Raw genomic sequence first — 19,723 nt, forward strand, 5'->3', positions numbered from 1 at the left:
CTGAAGGACTTTCAGTAAGTATTTAATTGATGAGTATTTTACCCTCATTTTTCTCTCCTGCTCTCTTTGCTCATGTCACACCATGAATTTTCCAGGTTTTCATCTTGTTTTTCACCCCACTTTAAAAGGATTTTATAGTAGTGTAGAAACTGGGTTTTAGGGGTTTTTGTTTGTTTGTTTGTTTTTGTTTTGGTTTGGTTTTTTGGGTTTGGTTTGGTTTTTTGGGTTTTTTTGTTTTGTTTTGTTTTATTTTTGTGGGGTTTTGTTGTTGGTGGTGGTTTTTTTTGTTTTGTTTTTGTTTTTGTTTTTTTCTTCTATTTGTCTTTAAAAACATGATAATAAAACTGGGCTTGTGGATCATGAAGCTCAAGGAGCCCCTCAGCAAACTCAAAGGTTTGCTTTCACCCTGGAAATACCCAGAACCTTTCCATGTGTCTTCACTGCATCCATTCCGGTTTTCCAAAGCTCTCCTCACCAATTTTCCTGCAGCTGTCTCAATTCTCTCTTCATTTTTCATACATCTGAGCTTCACAGTTGTGGTTGCTTGCTGCTGAAATGAAGACAAAAAAGAAAATTGCTGCAGGTTTTTTTTTTTTTTTTTTTTTTTTGCTAAGTGGGTCTAATAATTTGCTTTGTAGGAGATTTACTTAAAGCATTCAGTATGTTCCAGGTAATGTCTTGTTTAAATTGCCATGATTTGCTCCTGGTTTTGTGCAAGGAATCAGAACAAAGAGAAAATGACTGCCCAACAGGGTAACACTGAAATGGATTTAAAATAATTGTCCAGCTACAGTATCTGCGATTTTTAAAGATTATTCTCCTGTATTAGCTGCTTCCAAGGATCACTTGGGTGGGCAAACAGAATAAGAAGAGGGGTTAAGTTAATCAGAATTTATTGGTAATAAGGACACAGAGTGAGAGAGAGCCCTGTGAGAAAGCCAACAACCAGATCCACACCTTTCAGAAAACTGCATGTTGATAAATGGCAGAAAAGCATTCCAGCTGCTGGAACAAAGGGAAGCTGAAGCCATGAACCAAGGGAGTGTGAGAAGTTTTATCAGCATGGGATACAACGAATTTTCACCTCCCGTTACCATAAGTCATTACAAATACCCAAACTCTAATTGCAGAGCTATCAATCTGGTTAAGTTTTCTTTACATAATTACATTGAAATATTCCCGTCTTGTTTTATCTCCTATTTGCTTTATTGATAAGACTTTTCCCAGCCTTGAATGTGCTCCTCACTGTGGTTTACTGCTGCAAGTCATGCTAATTGTTTACACAGTAAATTAAATATTTTTGGGACCAAAATGGAGTTGTCCAACTGCAAAAGTGCTGTTAGGAGCAGGCTTAGCTTACCTTTATAGATCTTACAAAAATATGATTGCTCTTTTGTAATTAACAGATTGTTGTACTGTTGCTCTTGGATGAGGCTTATGTTTTCAGTACTTTTTTATAATTTTAGGTCATTGCAACCATCCCAACAAGTAGGCTAAAGTTTCTAAAGGAGGCAGGGAGGCTCACTGAGAAGGAGGAGGTCCCTGAGGAAGAGCTCAATGAAGATGTTGAAGAAATAGATCATGCAGAGAGAGAACTCCGACGTGGACAAATCCTCTGGTTCCGAGGGCTCAACAGAATCCAAACCCAGGTATGCTAAAAATAAATGCCCACAAGGTCTGAAAAAACCCAAAGAAATGATCAATGTGAGATCAAGGCAAGATAACAGGAAAGCCACAGAGTGTTTGTATGTGTGGAGGATGGCACTGGTTAATTGTTCTCGAAGGAAAAACATGAAAAACAAAACAAGGAAGCTGAGCACAGGGGCTGTGTGCAGCAGAAGAGATAAACTAAAAAGGGATAAAATGATAAAACGCAAACCCAGGAATCTGTGATTTGAGAATACTGTGAGTGGATGCTCTTTTTCTCCTGGAGTGATGACAGCTCATAAAATTGTGCTGCTTGGTCAACGTCAGCTCGCAGAATGTTATGAAGGCTTTCTAGAATGTATTGCTTGATTTGCTCAAAAAAAACCCAAAAAACCCCAACATTATTGCTGATATTGCTGCACTAACAGAATAATTGAAATTGAGTCTGAAGTATGACATACAATTTGATTTAAAAAAATAAATCTGTTCAGTTCTGGCACTGCCACACATCGATCATGATTAAAAGGGATTGATTTTCTTTCCTATTAGGTAATGAAAAATGTGGTTCTGGATTTTAGTAGGAATTAAGCAGTCATTGAATGTTGAGGTGTGAGAGCTGGCTATTAGGAACCATTCCTGAGAAATATCTCTCCCCAACTTTTGCCAAACACAAAAATCCACGACATTTTTTAATACAGCAAACCACTGCACTGAATCATGGTGCTAAAAATAGTGCAGGTTAAGGAGCTGTGAAATTTTGTCCTGGAGTGCTGAAGAAAACCATGTGAAGTATTTTGCCTTTTCCATTGCAGTGAAGTGTTTCATTACACTGAGGTGTGCTCTGCTTGATCTTTCTAAGATCAAGTGTTTCTGCCAGCTTGCAGCAGAGAACAGGTATCACCTCATCAGATGTGCGTGTTTTACATGAGCCTGACAAGAAAAAGAGGTGAATAATTAAGTAAAATACCTTTATTTCTTGAAAGATTCTTCTAAAGAACATTTTTTGTCTCAAAAGATTCGGGATTTTTGTCTTCATCTAAGATAAACAGCACATTCTGCTTTTTCACACCTACAAATTGAGACGTTTTTTGGTGAGGGGGAAGATACAGCCATGAATTTAGGAAAAAAAATGGAAAAAAGTCAAATTAGGGATGTGAGGTCTCTTGGCTGCATCTGCAGAGCATCAGATAAAGAGGATAGAAGCTGCTGGTAGAGAGATTGAGAGCTGGGGAATTCCCAGGGTTCTGTGGTGATTAAATACGGATCTTCAGCTTTGAGCTTGTGTGTGTTTACTCCATTGAGTCAGGAGCACTCATCACTAGAGAAAATTCAAATTTCAGTTGTACCAAACAGGTGCCCAGGTACTGGTGATCTTCAGGGAAAGATGACCTCTAAATGTGCATTCTTTTCTCCCTGGTGGCTGTAGGAGGAGTGTTGCCTGGTGGCACTTCTGTCAGGATGTCTTTCTGGTTGGGGTGAGTGTAAACAGCTTCAAGCAACACCAAGCAAATTACATCCTTTCAGTTCTCTGTCTAGTCTGAGAGGTAGCTTTTAGTTCTTCATCTCTTTGTCCACTTAAGTCACAGAGAAATGATTCTTTTACACTACTTAAACCCAAATGAACATTAATTACATCTCTTTGCTAACATCCATCTTAGTTTCCTTTCTGTTCTTAGTTGTAGAAGCACCTCTAGTAGGATGTCTCCTTCCTCTCTGCCAAGAGACCTCGGTGATTTTTCTTCTCATTTTACTTACTCAATGACTTTGATTTTTTTTTTTTAATCCGTTTCACATTTATGGAATGTTATTGAAAAAAAAAGAAAATGGGCCAATAGATTCCGAAGAAGTGCCCAGGTGTGCAATGATGGACTTAGGTCAAATTTAATCCCTGCTGGAGGGCCCCTGAGCTGTGTGTGGGGCCCATCCAGGTGAATTCATTCCCTTATAACGCATTTCTCAGGAGGCCAGCAAAATAAGAGCTGCTGGAAGAAGATTGGGATGTCTTTAGCATCCCTGGGAGGATTTGCAGGAATCCTCTGCTGTCTAATGCACTCCTGGAGATGAGGAACAAGAAGGGAGAGCATCCCCTCATTTTTTATCTCTGTGGACGGCAGACCTGGATGAAACTCTGGTACTCAGAACCAGATTGGTCATTCAATCCTAACAACACCAGTTTCCACACTTGTGCTGTAAACTGGATTTTTTGCCCTTCTTTTCTCTTCAGTCACTATTGGAGAGATAGCCCCAGCTCCCAGCAAAGCCTTCACTGCTGAAACAAAGCACCTTCAACAGGCTGGGTGTTGTTTCCAGATAACCAACACATATTCCTTAGAGTGCTCCTGTTTAAACCCAGCCCAACTGACAAAACTTGGCAGCATTAAAGTGATTTTTTTGGTCTACATCCTCTCTCAAACAGAGGGTTTAACCCCAGACAGACACCAGAGGAGTAATGTCCACTGGGATTTTTCTGTTTCTGTGAAGAACTGCATAAATTTATTTGAAAGAAAGGCTCATGAAAAATGCACATAACTAAGCCAGAGAGTGGCTATCGACTGCTGATGCACTTTTTGGCCTCCTTTTGTTCATTTAGATATTTTGTTGTCTGGTAAATACACACTAGGGAATATCTGGATGGATGCCTGATCCCCTTCTTGGAATGGAAGAGTTTTCTTCCTGGAAAGCTCTCTCAGATGATCGCTGAGGGGTGAAGCTTCACAAATGGCTTATCTTAGATGTGCAGGTTTGAGGAGGATCTAAAAAGCGTCTGAAATTGCGCAGAGATGGGACTTTTCCACAGTTTTCTGCAATTTTTTCCAAGTTTTTGCTGCCATACTCACAAATTCTTCATTCTGAGGGAAGACAAGACTAATCGCACCCTCTTGGCAGGTCTGACAGCCCTTGGGAAGTTCACCAAGTTCACCTTCAGGCCAAAGTGTATAATTGGAGTCAAAACCAGAAAAATGCCTCTCAGCTCTTTTAATTGTATATTGAAAGGTTCTCCAGTTCCCTCACATTTGAGAATGGGAATTCCTGAAGTGAGAAGATTGAAAAACTTTTCAAGTTTGTCAGAATTTTGAGCTCCCAACTCAATTCTTTCCTCTTCTGCTTCATTCATCTTGAAATTCAGTTTGCTTTATCTGCCTCAGGTGGGGAACAACTGCCTGAACTGTTCTGAGAATGAAAGGAAAAGCTGAAAAAAATTACAGTTGAGAGGGTAACTGCTACTTAAAGATTGTTCCTCTTCAGATACTAAAAAAACCACACAGAGGTGCTGAACTGCATTTTTCACCCTTCATTTTTCATGTCAAAAACATGAAAACTTTTCTTTTGAACCAATTCAAACCTTCCAGCAGTGAAAGTCACTCTTGGCAAGAGGTTCTGAAGTTGAGTAAAGAGCCAGCCCCTCATTTTATTCTTTCCATGTAGCTTTTAATATAGAAAACATCGTGGTAGCCTTGTGTAAGTGGAATGGAAATTTTTTATTTCATACAGAAAGGTGGCTTTTTTTTTTTTTTTAAGGTTTTATTTTTAAATTTTTAAATTAATATCCTGCTTGGAGATTAGGGGCATGATACCTGGGTCTTAATCACGTTAATGACAACAGAAATGCTTCTGAAAAATCTGTTCTGTGTTAAATATCAGGAAAAAAATATCTGTTTTGCCAGGACTATTCTGCTACTACTACTTTTGTTGTTTTTTTTTTTTTTAATTGCTAATCACTGATATTTTTATTTGCTGTGCACACTTAAAAAATTGGATCTTCTAGAGTATAGAACATAGAGAAAAAAGAGGCAGGTGTGGAAAATGTCAACCTTATGGATAAGCTTCAAATGTAGGACAGCTTTTTTCCCCTATCTGAAGGCCTGCAATCAAAACATGGTTGCATCCTATATTCTGATGGAAATTTTTTAAACTTAGGAATTTTTGTTTCCTTTCTCCTCTTTAGCAGCTTGCATTGTTCTGAATAAATGCATTCCTTTGTCATGAAAAGGTTCTATCTTAATTCAAAATGCACTATTTATTACCATGAGCTCTCTTCTTCTTCTTTGTTATTTTCCGCTTGGAGAAGATGGACTTTGGGTCCAAGTTCTTCTCATCTTTCTTGGCTCCAGGCAGAGCACAGCCCTGCATGTTCAGCTTTTAGGATTCTGGGGAGGTTGTCATCCTCCCACCAGGAATTATATCCATGAAGAGCTGGAGTTTCTTTCTTCAGGAGAAAAGAGAATTACATGGCTGTAATTTTTCTTCTCTGAAGAAACCATTAAATACAGATCTTCCCTCATCTTTTCACTCTTGTACCAAAGGCTTTCTGTTTGCTAGGAAGACTTTTGCACATCTAGAAACACCCTTTGGCTCAGAGTTTATCACAGAAATACACATTTTATGCCCTCAGTGAGAGTCTTTAAAGCCTTTTTTGAATGGTCTCTTTTGAAGAGTGCTCTGTCAGCTGGGTTAGACCCTGAGAAACCAAGATCTGTATTTAATTCTATTTTTGTAGGGCTTTTCAGGTGAGTATTTAATGTGCCACATCACCAGTGGTTTGAACCATGTGGCTTTTCCATGAACCTGAGCCCCTCATCCCATGTGCAAACTCACCTCACACTGTCCTCTGATTTACTGTGAGGTTTGCACTGGACATGTAATTCTGCTGCCAAAAACCAAAACTCTCCAACGTTTTGGGGGCTGCTGAACACTGCCCAGCCCTGTGTATGCACAAGGTAATGGTACCAGGGCTCAGGCAGAACAAATCAGCTGCTTGGGCTTTGTGGAGGAAAATTCACCGGGATAATTGCCCAGCAGTAACCTGGGATCCCTTTTCCAGCTGCCTGGGGTTGATTATTACATGAAAACCCACAGGAGAAGAAACAATGATGGCCAAAGACAAGATTTATGGATGGGAAACATCCATATTATTAAAGATGCAGCCCTACAAATTGATGTATTCCTAAGTCTGGCCACAGCAGAAAATCACAAATTTGTTCTAGTGTTTCACACTTGGAGAATTTTAGGAGGGTTTGCACCAAGATTTGTGCTGTTTAAATTGATAAAAATACCTCAAATTTACCCCTTTCTAGGCTGGGAATCACCACAGAAATGTGGATTGCATGGTCTGGTAACAGTGGGCTACTTCACACAATAGTTGGTTGAATTCCTCCTGCAGATATTCTGCTGCTTTGTCTGTTGTGGTTGCACTGAGAGGACATTTGGGGGTGTAGGGTTTTGTGGGATTTACTCCTGCCAGTCCCTGGTTATCCCTCTGTACCCAGAGCCTGCTTCTTATGAGTTTATACTGGTGCCAAAGGATGCCTTGAAATACTCAGCTCTGTTTTAACTCATCCTCTGTGGTGGGGAGTTACAGGAAGGTACTCAGGGTGGATCTGTCAAACAGGGAATACAGCAGGCATATGAAAATAAGTGGAAAATTGTCATGTTATTTGCTGCAATAGTCAATCCAGTTCCACATCACTTTCTAGGTGCAATGTAAGTGCTCTGTGTAAAGATAAAATGTTAATATTTTAAAATCTCCAACTATAAAACCCCAACATTCTTTATCACTATGCTAAATTTACACTAACTTTCATTACAGAAAAAGTCAGCTAAAATATTGGAAGAATTATTTTATTAAACTAGTGTACTGACAACTCTGTAGACAAAATGAAGTCATATATTGAAGTTTAAAGTTTTTCTGTTATGGTTGAGTGTCATCTCCGTCCCTCTCCCCCCCAAATTCCAATTGAGCGACTGAATTTTTCTCCCCTTGGAGAGACATAACAACATAATTTTGATCTCAGTAGGAAAAAAAGAGTGGAGATTAGTTATACCAAGTATTCCAGCTGATTTTATTTACCTCTAAATACAGTGGCTTAAACTTTAAAAAACTGTTATTTCAAATCTTCTACACGTTTAAAGTGATGCAACTCTGCTACCTCCTACAGAGCTGCCTCATTTTATCCAGACAGAAACCCTGAATCATTCCTGAAACCATTGAAAAAGGACACCTTGATTCCAACTGAAGTAGAAGCGCGCGCACGGTTGATTTGTTGTTTTTCATGATTATTCCTGTCACTTATGCAACTGTATCCATACTTGAAGCCAACTTGTCTCGTTCTTTCCTCCATTACAGATCGAAGTAGTCAATACTTTCAAGAGTGGCACTTCCTTTCAGGGGGCTCTCAGGAGACAGTCCTCCGTCACAAGCCAGACCCAGGATGTAACCAATATTTCTAGCCCTAGTCACGTATCGTTATCCAATGCTCTTTCCTCTCCTACCAGCACCTCTGCTGCTGCGGCTGGGCGTGAGTGTGAATTCTTACTGCACCCGACCCTCAGAGATGCCAACTTAGCCAGAGTCCCTTCAGACTCTGAAGTCCCCTCCCCAGGCTCTGCCCCCACTTTAATTAGCTCACAAAACCCCGTGACGTGATTACTTTGTGTACAGTAGATGTTCCCCCAGGAGCTGCTCTCTCCTTCTTTTCAAAATCACAGTGAATATGGGAAATAAAAGATAGAAACTTCCACAGATAGTAAAAGGTTGGATTTGCAGCCTTGGGAGAAGCTTGGATTTATGTACACATTAAATAATAATAATACAAATAATAAGGTATTAGAAGAATTCCTTATTATTAGAAGAATAAGGTATTAAAAGAATACTTTATTAGGTATGATAGAGGCATAAAAAAAAAGGTACACAGACACTGAGCAGAGAATTCATAAACTTATGTTCCTATAGTTACAAATAAGAGTATGCCTTAAATATTGGGTAAGATAGTGAAGGGTTTTAAAGTGTAGTAATGTGATTTTATAGAGCAAGTTAAGAGTTTAGATGCTATTACAGAAGCATATGTGTGTCCATGCAGTGGTAGGCTACTGGGTAAGAGCTGATGAAGTGCAGCAGAATTAAACAAAGGTGATAGGTTAGAAAAGCAAAATGAACTCTGTGGCCACTTCCCATTGGATCAGAATGTTATATATTGCCTTATAACAAAGAAACTTGTGACTACTTTTGAGCTATGGCCGACTTCTTGCTCCTCTAAAACCTCACAGCCCCTGAGGCTGAGGTTTATCTGAGGAATAAATAATTTTTATGTCCCATCCCTTCATTAAGGAGTCAGTAAGTGAGGGACAGGGATTTATGGTCATTTTTTACCCATTGTGAGGAGATTTTAATTTTATTTGAGGGCTCTTGGTCAGGTCTTCTCAGTCTCATTTGGTGTATTTTCTACTGCTTATAAAATACTGACTTTTAATGATTCTAGAGCTTTTCAGATATGAGATCATTCTACCAGGAAGACTCTCTGTAACATGTCCAGGAAAGACATGGAAAGAAAGGAACAAGAAACATGATGCCAGGCTTAAACTTTACATGAAATATGAAAGACTTATTTAAGTGTATACTCTTTGTCTTATTTAGTTTTAGATTTATTATCTCTGTCTTATTTAGATGTAGATTTATTATCTTTAAATTCACTGGTGGGTAAGCATTCAAGCAGGAGGGATCTATACAAGTTAAAGGACAATGTTGAAGCAACAAAATCAGTGTGGTAACAAATTTCTTAGAATAAACAGATTTCTGAATCCTAAAATCCTGCCAGAGCTAGGTTTTAGATGCAAAATATCTACTGAGAAGTACTGAAGTGAATGAAAAGTCTTTGATAAGGAAGGGCTGCTTCAGTAACAGAAAAATTCCAGTTGCTCAAAAAAAAATCTAACTCCGTTTCTAGACGTATTTATTCTGGACTGTGAGTAGTTATTTTTTATTACAACATTAAAAGAATATTTAAATGTGTACAACTCATTTTAAAAACTTGTCACACACTTCAGAAGATGACAGAAGTTTTGTACAAGTTTGAGTGAGAAGTTGGCCAAACAGAAGAAACTGATCTTGTCTGTGTGGCCGACAGAGACAGGGAAGGCAAACAGAGAGGGGCATAAAATTCCAGAAGTCCTGCAGGAATTAGGAAGCTTGACCTTTCCATTCTGTTTGAGAGCAAACCCTCTCAGTATTTACACACCAAATGTTCAGACAGGAATTTGACAGCAGCAATTAAAATCTTATCAAACAATCCCAAAATAGTCTCAAAAGGATTTGTCCATCAGACAGATCTCTGAAGGGTATTTTTGCTTTTTTCATGTCTGGTTGATTGGTTGGTTGGTTTTTGAAGTGTGTTCATGCAACAGCAGAGCACAGTACCAGAGGTTTTGTTGGGATTAAAGGAGAAACTTAGTTTCTGCTAAAGCTATTTAGGTTCCAACTTCAGCAATTTCTTCTTGGAGATTTTTCTGTATTTTTCCTAGTTTTGTCTTGGGAAGTTTGGCCTGAGAACTTTCACCCCAACAGCCCCAGGGCAGCAGCAGGATCAGGGAAAGTGAAGTCATGGAGATTCCTGAGCCCCGGTTCCACACTGAGCAGGGCACAAAACCCCAAAATTCCAAGGCAGCTTTTCATCCAGGGAATGATTTCCTGGGATAGAATTTCTCCATTTGAGCAGGAAGCTGGGAGCAGCTCCTTATGCTGTGGTAAATGTTTCCTTAACATGCTGTAGCCAGCACTCTGGGAGGAAAGATATAATAAAATTTAAATAGACAATTTATCTTCCCTCTCCACCACAGCAAAGCAACAAGAATTGGATGTTCTTGTGTCTTAACAAGGGCCTGACTCATTTAGGGGCAGAAGTTAATTAATAGGAGAAAACAAGATCTGCTCCAGCCTTTGTCACCTTTCATTTGGAGAAATAAAACAGATGTCCAGAGCTCCTCGTGGTTATAGCCACGTTTCTTCAGTAAAATCAAAACCATGTGATTGATTTGTTAAACTTGCTAGAGATAAGAATCTCTGTGGCAGAGGGCAATTAGAGATTGGGATTTTAAAGTGGTTATTCTGGACTGTTGGTATTTTATTACCACAGCAGAATGTCTGCTGGTCTTAAATTAGAAATTATAACACTTAGGGGAAGTTTTGATTTATTCATACAAAGACACAGATTTATGAATGGCAGTGAAAAAAAACAAACCCATCAGGTAAAACCCCCATGTTTTTCTATTTTTAAAGGGGGTCTTTAAAGTGTGTTGATCATATTCAAGAACCTGGAAAACCTTCCCTAATCCAAATTTCATAGAAATGGGGGATGTTTTTGTGAATTGGCAGTTTTTGAGGAAATCCCAGTTGCAAAATGCTCACCCAGGGCTGCTTTTCAGCTCTGTGCTTAAAATGTGTGTAGGCACACAGGACTGGTTGCTTTCCTCTGAGCTGCTTGGAATGGCTCAAACCCCATTTCCTTCTTCCTATGAGGTGGATGGGAAAAATGGGATAATTGTACTGATTTTGAAGCCTTTCCCGATCTTTAGGATTGTTAAAAATGTATGTAAATATATTATGGGGAGTATCAAGGGAAAACTTTGAGAGTATAGGAAGGAAACCAGCATCTAGTTCTTGAAACTTGCTCAGGGTGTTGCAACAGTTGGGATGTTTCAGGTGTCATTTTAGGTGCCCAAAATGGAGACAGTCTGATATCAATAAATACTTAATTTCAAAAAATGAGAATCACATGATGCTCTATTGATTCATCAGTCTAATTTAACAGAATATTAATTGAGCTCTTTACTAATCATGTTCCTTTTTAATATAAAATTCCTTGCTTGTCAATCTGTGAGATGTCTCTTGCGGGTTTAGAGCAACATTTTGGATATTTTATTTAATGGAATGTTTTTCTAGTATTTTTGGGCAAATTGAAGTTTGGTTCAAAGCTTAGTGCTTGCTCAAAATGAAATCTGCCTGTGGAATGCTTCTACCCCTGCAATGGTTTGTGAAAGAGGTTAGCAAGTAGTTTGCAGCTGTTTACAAATACGGTCCATTCCGAGTTGTGGAATCCCTTAATTAAAAGCAGTTTGTACAAGGGAATATTTGAAACAATACCTAAGTTTTCCTAGTGGCCAGCAGGATGTTTTTGCCGATAACAAAATACTAATTCCTGGATGTCACCGTTAATGGATGGCAGTGAGGTCAGTGAGTCTCTTTTCTCTTTTGAAAGACATTGCAGTTTAATTAAACAGAGAGAAAATTCCTGCAAATTAAAACCTGGCATTTTGCATATTCTGATAAAATTAGGAAATCCATTTAAATGCACACTAAATATACTCAGCTGTTTAATATGTAAACCTTTAAGCATCAGAAAACGAAAATATGGGGAAGTTATGCAGGGTGGTCTTAGATCTTCTCAGACACAGATCTACACACACAAACTTCTATCATTTGAAAGCTCTGCCACTGCAGAGTTAAGGGTGGGTTCAGGTACAGCTTTTCGTGGGTTTATGTTTTATATTAATTTCTTCCATGTTTTATTGGGGTGGGGGAAACCCAGAACCTCGGGGCAGCAGAGCATCTTTTTTTCCTTTTGAGGCTCAGACTTAGCAACACCAAAAATTAGCTTGTGCCTAAAATTGAATATGTGATTAAAGCCTTTACCACTAGGTTTTTTAGTTAGGTAGAGGGTGAGAATATCTAACTGTACACAAAGTAAACAAGTCTTTATCCCACTCTGTGTATTCCTGGTTCTCAGATGTTTGTGTTAGCAACAGATAACCCCCGCAAAAGAACACAGCTTCAGGTTTTCCAAGACACACATTTAATATTCCTTTGTACTTGCTCTTCCTCTCATTCTCATATGGACCTCATACTCTTCCCAAGTGGAAGCACTCAGGAACTGCAGGTCCTTTAAAAAAAATATCTCTTTTAGAGAATATTCTAGTTTTTAAGTTTAGGAGGCACTGGAGAAACAACAAGCAAACGAAACCAAACTCCAGCAAAAGGAGACCTCCCAGAGTTCCTTTTTCTTGGTTCTGATGAGAATTTTCTTGTCAGGGGTTTTTAGAAGTGAATATTTAATGGAATCACTTGAAACTTTTTCCTACGTGAACCCCAGCAACAGTGGCCTCAAATGACCCACTTGTGTGGTGAGACAGGAGAAAATACAGAGTCATGACTCCAATTTGTACAGGAGCAGTTAAAACCTCACCAATCAATCCCCAAATTATCTGAGTTATTTATCCATTATACAGCTCTCTAAAGGTTTTTTGGCTAATTTTTCTGTCTGGTTGATTGGTCAGTTGCTTTTTGAAAACTGTCTTCATGCAAGAGCAGAGCACAGCACCCTTAAGGCTGGATCTGGGCTCTGCTTTACTTGTTGGAGCAGCCACAGCCTTCTGAATTGAGGCTTCATTAGCACAGACAACCTTTCCTATTCCTCTTTTAATTAAAGAATCCTTGCAGATTCTGAGACGTGCCAAGAACATTTTGTGTGCAGGGAGCAGTGCTGAGCATTCAGCATCTGCTGGGGGTGGCACCAGGGCAGGAACTGTCATTTACAGGTTCAGGTGTCACCCAGGGGTTTGCTGTGGGCTGGCACGAGGCCACATTGTGTCACACCAAGGTGAGGCACCCAGCAAGCTCCATCCCAGCACCTCTCACAGCCCATCTCCCAAGAGATCATCTTAAAGATTTTAGTTATCTGCTGCGTATGAAGAGCTTTTCTGTTTCTTATATAGTTAATTTTCTATAAAGGCAAAAAATTAGAATTCAGAGCTAAAACTTGAGGGAAAGTCTTGCTTGGATGGAATTTTTTTCATCAAGGAAAATGGGAACAGATTTCTTTTAAATAAATCATCTATTTTAATAAATGTTGAGGCAAAGATTGTTCATCGATCTGCAGTCAGATCACAGACCAAACCCAGTGGGCGTTTTCCATACAGGAAGGTATAACCATCACAGGAAGAAATGGAACAAGCAGAATTTAAACCAAACCCACAGCTAAAATTATCTTTATAAACGTTGCACCATTGAACCAGAGGCTGGGGTTCCATACTAAAGCCTGGGACTTCCCACTGGCCGCAACCAAGGTTTGATAAAACCCTCCAGGGATGTGTAAAAAAATCAAAATCAACTCCTGGATCTCCTCCCTGAAGGATAATTAAGCAGATTTAGAGCCTAAATCTAAACCCAAGCTCTCAAGTGGAGATGTGCCATGGCAAGGGGAGTTAGCTCCTAAAGCACAAACAGCTTCTTTTAGAGGCTTGTGTGTTTTATTTAAACCTGATAAGAAAATGTCAAACTCCATAATTTTGCGGTGATCCTGCTGTGGAAAGTGGAAGCCCTGCACAGGGCTCTTCTCTTTTACTCTAAAATACAGCAGAATTCAGCCCTGTGAACCTTTTGTGGAATGAGAATCAGGCCTGTGTGGGTGCTCTGCTTTCCTTGCTGCCTGTGGTTTGAATTTGGAGCAGCACTTGCAGAATTTGCTGCATCTTTATGTGGGAAGAGAGTAGCACGGATAATGTTATGCATCTATTTCACTCATTAAAGCAGAAAATAAAAATTCTAAATTTTTTACACTTTTTTAAAACTTTATATTTGAATTTCCTCAACTTCTGCATCCTACTTCCCAGAACATACCAGACACAACATTTACAGGTGATCCCAATTCATACAGCATCTCCTGTGGAGACCTAATCTGATTTTACTCACCTCAGACTGGGAGGATTCATAAAGAAATGCCAATATACTGAAGATGTTTTCTATTTCAAAGCTTTCTATATGCAGTAGTCCTTGACCAAACTCCTTTACCTTTGTATAGTTTAGTCTTGACCTAGAATAGTCTCAGTTTCACCCAAGAGTTGGCATCTCTTTGCAAAATTGACCTCTTGTTTACAATTTTATACTAATCACCTTACTGACCTTTCAGTATTGAATTTATTTGCTGTTGCAGTGCCCTACTCTCTACTGTCTGAATATTAAATGTGTTTGTTTTCCCAGAGGGCTAGAGAACATTGGACAAAAGGGTTCAGCAGGAGAGAGTGAAATAAAAAGAGGTTGTGAGTCTTTAACCTTGAGCCTGAAATGAATGTGAACCAAACTCCAGATACTTGGCTTAGATGAAGCCAGGTAAACATTCGAGTATAAGCCCACACACTACCAACCAGAACACAGCTGTTGGTGCTTGCCAGGCTTTGGAGATTTTGCCTAGATGCTTGTACTTAGGACTGACATTCTGAATATCACCTTTTTCTTCTGATGGGAAAAAAAAAATTTTGTAGTATCTAAAATTTTATTTCTTTTTTTATTTTTTTCGGTTTTGTTTTGTTTTTGGTGTTGGTTTTTTGTTTTTTTTCCTTGCCTGATGCAGTATAATAAATCTGACTTTCAAGGTGGGATGAAGCTGAAGAGTTTTTTTCTGTTACAGCTCCAGAGAAGAAAGAAGTGGAAACTTATAGCAATGTCAAAAATGTCCTGAAGTGTTGTCCCCGCAGTCTTTTGTTAAAAGCAGTTCATTTTTTTCTGTTGTCTCCATTATGTGAGAAAAGGGAGCTGTATCTCACTGTTTGTCTTCCCTTGGCATTGTCAGTCTCATAAAGAAACACCATTACATGAACTCTACATAGTTCATACTAAACCAACACTTCCCAGGTTCTATCCATCATGGATGTCCCTGCTTTTCCACGCTTTTACAGCCATGACAACATCCCAAGTTCATCTGCTTTATTTTACCTTCCAAAAAAAACCCTGGCTAGGATTTGTTTCAGCAGAGCCCTGAAACATTTTTACACCAGCTATTACCTCAGATCTTGAATTGAAACATGTATAAAAGGAATTTATTGCTGTTGGGCCATGTAGCTCTGGGTAAATAATATTTTTAAATCGGGCAGTTGGATCAGCTATATTAGGCACATTAAGTATTGGAGAAATTAAAACACCACCTTTATATGCAACAAACCCTCTGCCTTTGTTTCTACATACTAAGATATGTTTCTACATACATACTAAAATACTAAGTTTTGTCCCTGCAAGCAATAATTTGACCCATTGGGGGACAGGCTTTGAAGGAGATTTTGAATTTTATTCTAACAAAGGAATTCTGTCACTGAATGATGTGTGACATTAAAAAAAGAAGTTATCTTCTGGATGCCAAGCTAAACATGCAACGTTTTAAGTTGAGGAGGGAGTTTCCTCTAAAGTGAAAAATTAATGGAAAACTGATATACATCTCTATAGAGAAATTTTAAGTAAAGATATGGGTTTCTAGAGCTCCTTTGTGAAGAAAACTCTTTGGAAATTTGATTTATTGTCACCTTTAGGGACTTGCCCAGTTTGGCCCTTCCATTACTATTGCCTTCAGAAGATAAAGTACCTTAGGTACCAGCAGAGCTGAAGCAGTTCTAAGCTAATATTTCCAATACAAACCAATGTGAACAAGTAGAAGCCATTCTAGAAACATCTCAATGTTCTTGCAAGACCCAAACGGTCCAGGCCAAAAACTTGGCCACACACCTTCAGCCAAAGTGAGAGGCAGCAGTTCTATCTTCAGATCATGAAGCTGAAAGTCATTATTGCAGCGCTCCCCTGCAATGGCTCATTAATAAATTAAATCAAGAGCCACTGCAGAGCCCTAAATCCAGGTCATGGTAGGCACGTTTACAGAGCTGCCTGTCAAACACAGAGGAATATGTAGATTTCCCTGGATTGACCACAGACATGGAATTAAATCCAAACAAGATGCCAAATGTTGGTATTGAAGCAGTACAGATGCTTTCCCCAAGTGGGATGTGGAGCTCACAAATTGAGATCAGTTCCTCCCTTGCTAAATCATGGAGACTTAAATACAGTTTGTGTGATGAAGAAAACCTTTCCTTCTTTTGGATTCTGCTGGATCTGTTCAGGATAAAGTCAAACCCTTTTATTTAGGTAAAACTTTACCTTCATATAAAGAATCCAGCTGGCAAATAGAACCTAAGTCTATGCCATAAGAAGTGGCTGTTTCCAAGATAATGGATTATCTTGTTAATTGATAAGCTCTAGCATCCAGCTGCAGCTGAAGAGGTGACTGGTATTTGTGTTTAGAAAGCAGAATTAGTGGGGAGGTTTGCAGAAATGTCACCTCATCAGTCCAGACTATAAAGTACCCACAGTACAGGAAGTTTCCTGATTCAAAAATAGGGCAATACGGGAATGTGGTTTTAAGGCTGCCTCAACAATCATACAATTTTTTTTTCATCATTTAGGCTAATTACTCTACACTTTAAAAGACAAGCTGGGAAGGCATAGATAGTGAAGGAATTTATCACATTTTCTATCTTCAGCAATGCAGATGAATCTCTTACCCCACTCTGTCGACTCTACAGAGCCCTCACACAGCTCAGATTCAGCTCTCATAAAGCCCTGGTTTTTAATTCCAGGAGCTCTCTCAGGTACACTGAGTGATTGAAGTGGGTAAAAACAATTCCAAATTTATTCAATGATTTTATTGTGCAAGACAATCTTCCCTCTTGCACCTAAAATGTTCTTGCACCCAAGGTCTGGCTGAGCCCTTCTGCACCACTCCAATCCTCTTACCTGGAGCATAAGCAGTCACATGAACTAATTTAAACCTACCTTTTGTACTGTGCCCTGCTGTTACCAAATGCATCTGTGAAGGGAAGGGAGAGTGTTTGGGCTGACCCAAAGGTCTGAACATGGCAGGATTTCAGCTGTTAAGATTTTTAAAAGATGATGAATATCCAAATTTAGAGAGCATAAAAAAGGACGAGTTCAAAGAGTAGAAAAAACCCAAACAAGTCATCCTCTTCCTCAAATGTACTGAAATTGTGTCCAACTTGGCCTGCTCCAAGCACGGGATCAGCTGGACCCCACAGCTGGAAGCCTGTGGCCCCGTGCCATTACTGAAGTGCAGCCTGCCAAGGAACAGAGGAATGAAAGCATCCCAAAGCAGTGGTGTATCGGGCCAACCAACAATGTGCAGCATATTTACATGTAAAAAGATCCACATGCCAACCACCAAACCATTTCAAATGTGTGTGGAGAAGCTTTTCACAGTACCTGCTTGCACCTTTTCTGCCTCTGCCTGTGTTTTAGTCTCCCCCCTGAGAAATGCTCAAGGTTCACTCATGGACTACATGGAAGTAGAGGGATAGAACTCATACTTAGCCATGAAACATTTGCCAACAGATCACGTTTTGCCATTCTGTTTTTTCCTCTCTGCCCCTCCACCCTCTTCCAAAAAGTTCTGTTTTTTTCAGCAGTAACCCAGCACAACCCTTCACTTCTTTTGAGAACTGGTAGGGCCCTGGGACGTAGACAGCTTCCCTCCCTTTGCCCACACAGAGAGGACGTAGTGTCACCTCTCCTCACTCTGCTCCTCCCATTTCCTACTGGGAAAACGGTGGGCACCATCCCTGAGAATTGCTGGGCTGACTCTTGAGTTGATTTTCACCTCTGTTCTTACTGCCAGGTGGTTTTTGGCATTAGGTGGCCCCTGGCACAGGTCACTGACCTGCTTTAAAGACTGCATATATGGCATAAAACCGTGTAGCTTCCAGCACTTAACTGCATGAATGAGACACCAAATCCAAACAGCTCGCTGTTAACAATGGGACTCAATTCAACCCAACAACCAATCCATTATTTTATGACATGTTCTTCTATTTATTAACAAGCTGAATGGCTAGAACAGTGGGTCTATACTCGAGTGTTTACCTCACATCTGCATGAAGGACAAATAAAAGTTGGTTCAACGATACTATGTTCACATTATCCAGGCTTCCAAGTATAGTTGTTGTGTGCAAGTTATCTCTGTTCATGTGGTAGCTGTGATTTTTTTTTTTCCCCTGTGGTAGCATGATTACGCTTAATACTCTGTCTGCTTGGCTTTTTGTGCTCTTGGCTGCATCCATTTAGATTTTGCTTTAAAACATTGATATTCTAGTTTTTACACTTGGCTCCTGTGTGTGTCTCATACGTACCCATCCAACCGTGTCCGTGTTCCGTGCTTTTCTGTTTGTGAAGTGTGATATGTTATGTGTAATGGTTTTTTTAACAACAATACAAAAAGAGACTTTTTAATTTTAAAAAAAAAGCCTTTCTACTTACTCACTGCAAAAAAAAAACTATCAACATGCATGGTTTGACATTTGCATTACAATTAACATGGCTTGTCTTTTACTAGGGATGTACCACACGAGTGGACCTTGGCTTTCTTTAACCACTCCTCCCCATCAGTTCTTTGATGGCTTTAAACCTCGGTTTATTTTAATATTGCAGTTGGTACAGACATTCAAAATGCACATAACTGAGCCACTCGTTTATGCATATAACATCCAGAGACTTTGGACTCCAGCTGCCTGCACTGCCCTAACCATGTGCTACATTTTTCACCAAAGTGTTTCTCTGGCCCGGTGCTGCCCTGGGAAGGTGCCCTCTGACAGCCCTTTCCTTTTCTCCCCCCAGATCCGCGTCGTGAAGGCATTCCGTAGCTCTCTCTATGAAGGTTTAGAAAAACCAGAATCTAGAACCTCTATTCACAACTTTATGACTCATCCTGAATTTAGGATAGAAGATTCCCAGCCCCACATCCCACTCATTGATGACACAGACCTAGAAGAAGACCCTGCTCTCAAGAAAAACTCGAGTCCACCGTCCTCGCTGAACAAGAACAACAGTGCTATCGACAGTGGAATCAATCTTACAACTGATACAAGTAAATCAGCTACCTCTTCTAGTCCAGGAAGCCCAATACATAGCCTGGAGACATCACTTTAGCTGAAAAGGTCACTGCAAAAAAAGAAAAAAAAAGAAATAAAAAAGAAATATAAAAAGTTAAAGTAAAATAAAATAAGAAACCCCACAGCAACAGAGATATATAAATATATATATTAAAAAAAAACATTGCTGGCTGAAAAGCTGTTTGAACTCTTATTCACTCTGAGACAAGTGAATGAATTGTTGATCACAATGGTTCTGGGGAAAGAATGAATGGCTGATTTACATACCCCCCTCCCTCCCAGTTCCCTTTCAGAAAAACAAAAACAAAAAAATATCCTCCTGCATGAATGTACTGTACACTGCTGGCCCTCCTTTCTCTCTTTTTGTTTGTTTTTATTTCCTTTTTGGGTTTTTTTTTTTTGTTTTGTTTTTTTCCTCCTTAAGCAGGAACTGCAGAGGACTTCTTTCTGAGGCTATTTATCCAATTCACTGGTCTGTGAGTTTTTTGAAATGCTTGTGTGGCATGGACTCAATTGTATAGATTAATTTAAA

The 19,723-nt window shown here is 39.4% G+C and overlaps 1 protein-coding gene across 13 annotated transcripts in view; it reads left to right on the forward strand.

Annotated features, from left to right (window-relative positions):
• Positions 1 to 19,284, forward strand: part of ATP2B2 (ATPase plasma membrane Ca2+ transporting 2) — a 393,079-nt gene extending 373,795 nt beyond the window's left edge. For 7 of the 13 annotated variants that reach the window (XM_066326916.1, XM_066326920.1, XM_066326915.1 and 4 more), the window contains 2 exons: positions 1,467 to 1,649; positions 18,917 to 19,284. In XM_066326916.1, the coding sequence (XP_066183013.1) occupies positions 1,467 to 1,649; positions 18,917 to 19,228 (495 nt within the window). In that variant the 3' untranslated portion in view covers positions 19,229 to 19,284. Of the gene's footprint in view, positions 1 to 1,466; positions 1,650 to 7,771; positions 7,944 to 14,452; positions 14,509 to 18,916 lie in introns of all 13 variants that reach the window. The other 6 variants (XM_066326922.1, XM_066326926.1, XM_066326927.1 and 3 more) reach the window with 4 other exon arrangements.
• Positions 19,285 to 19,723: the final 439 nt, after the last annotated feature.

Source organism: Sylvia atricapilla, chromosome 11 (assembly GCF_009819655.1).
Source record: "Sylvia atricapilla isolate bSylAtr1 chromosome 11, bSylAtr1.pri, whole genome shotgun sequence".
NCBI lineage: Eukaryota > Metazoa > Chordata > Aves > Passeriformes > Sylviidae > Sylvia > Sylvia atricapilla.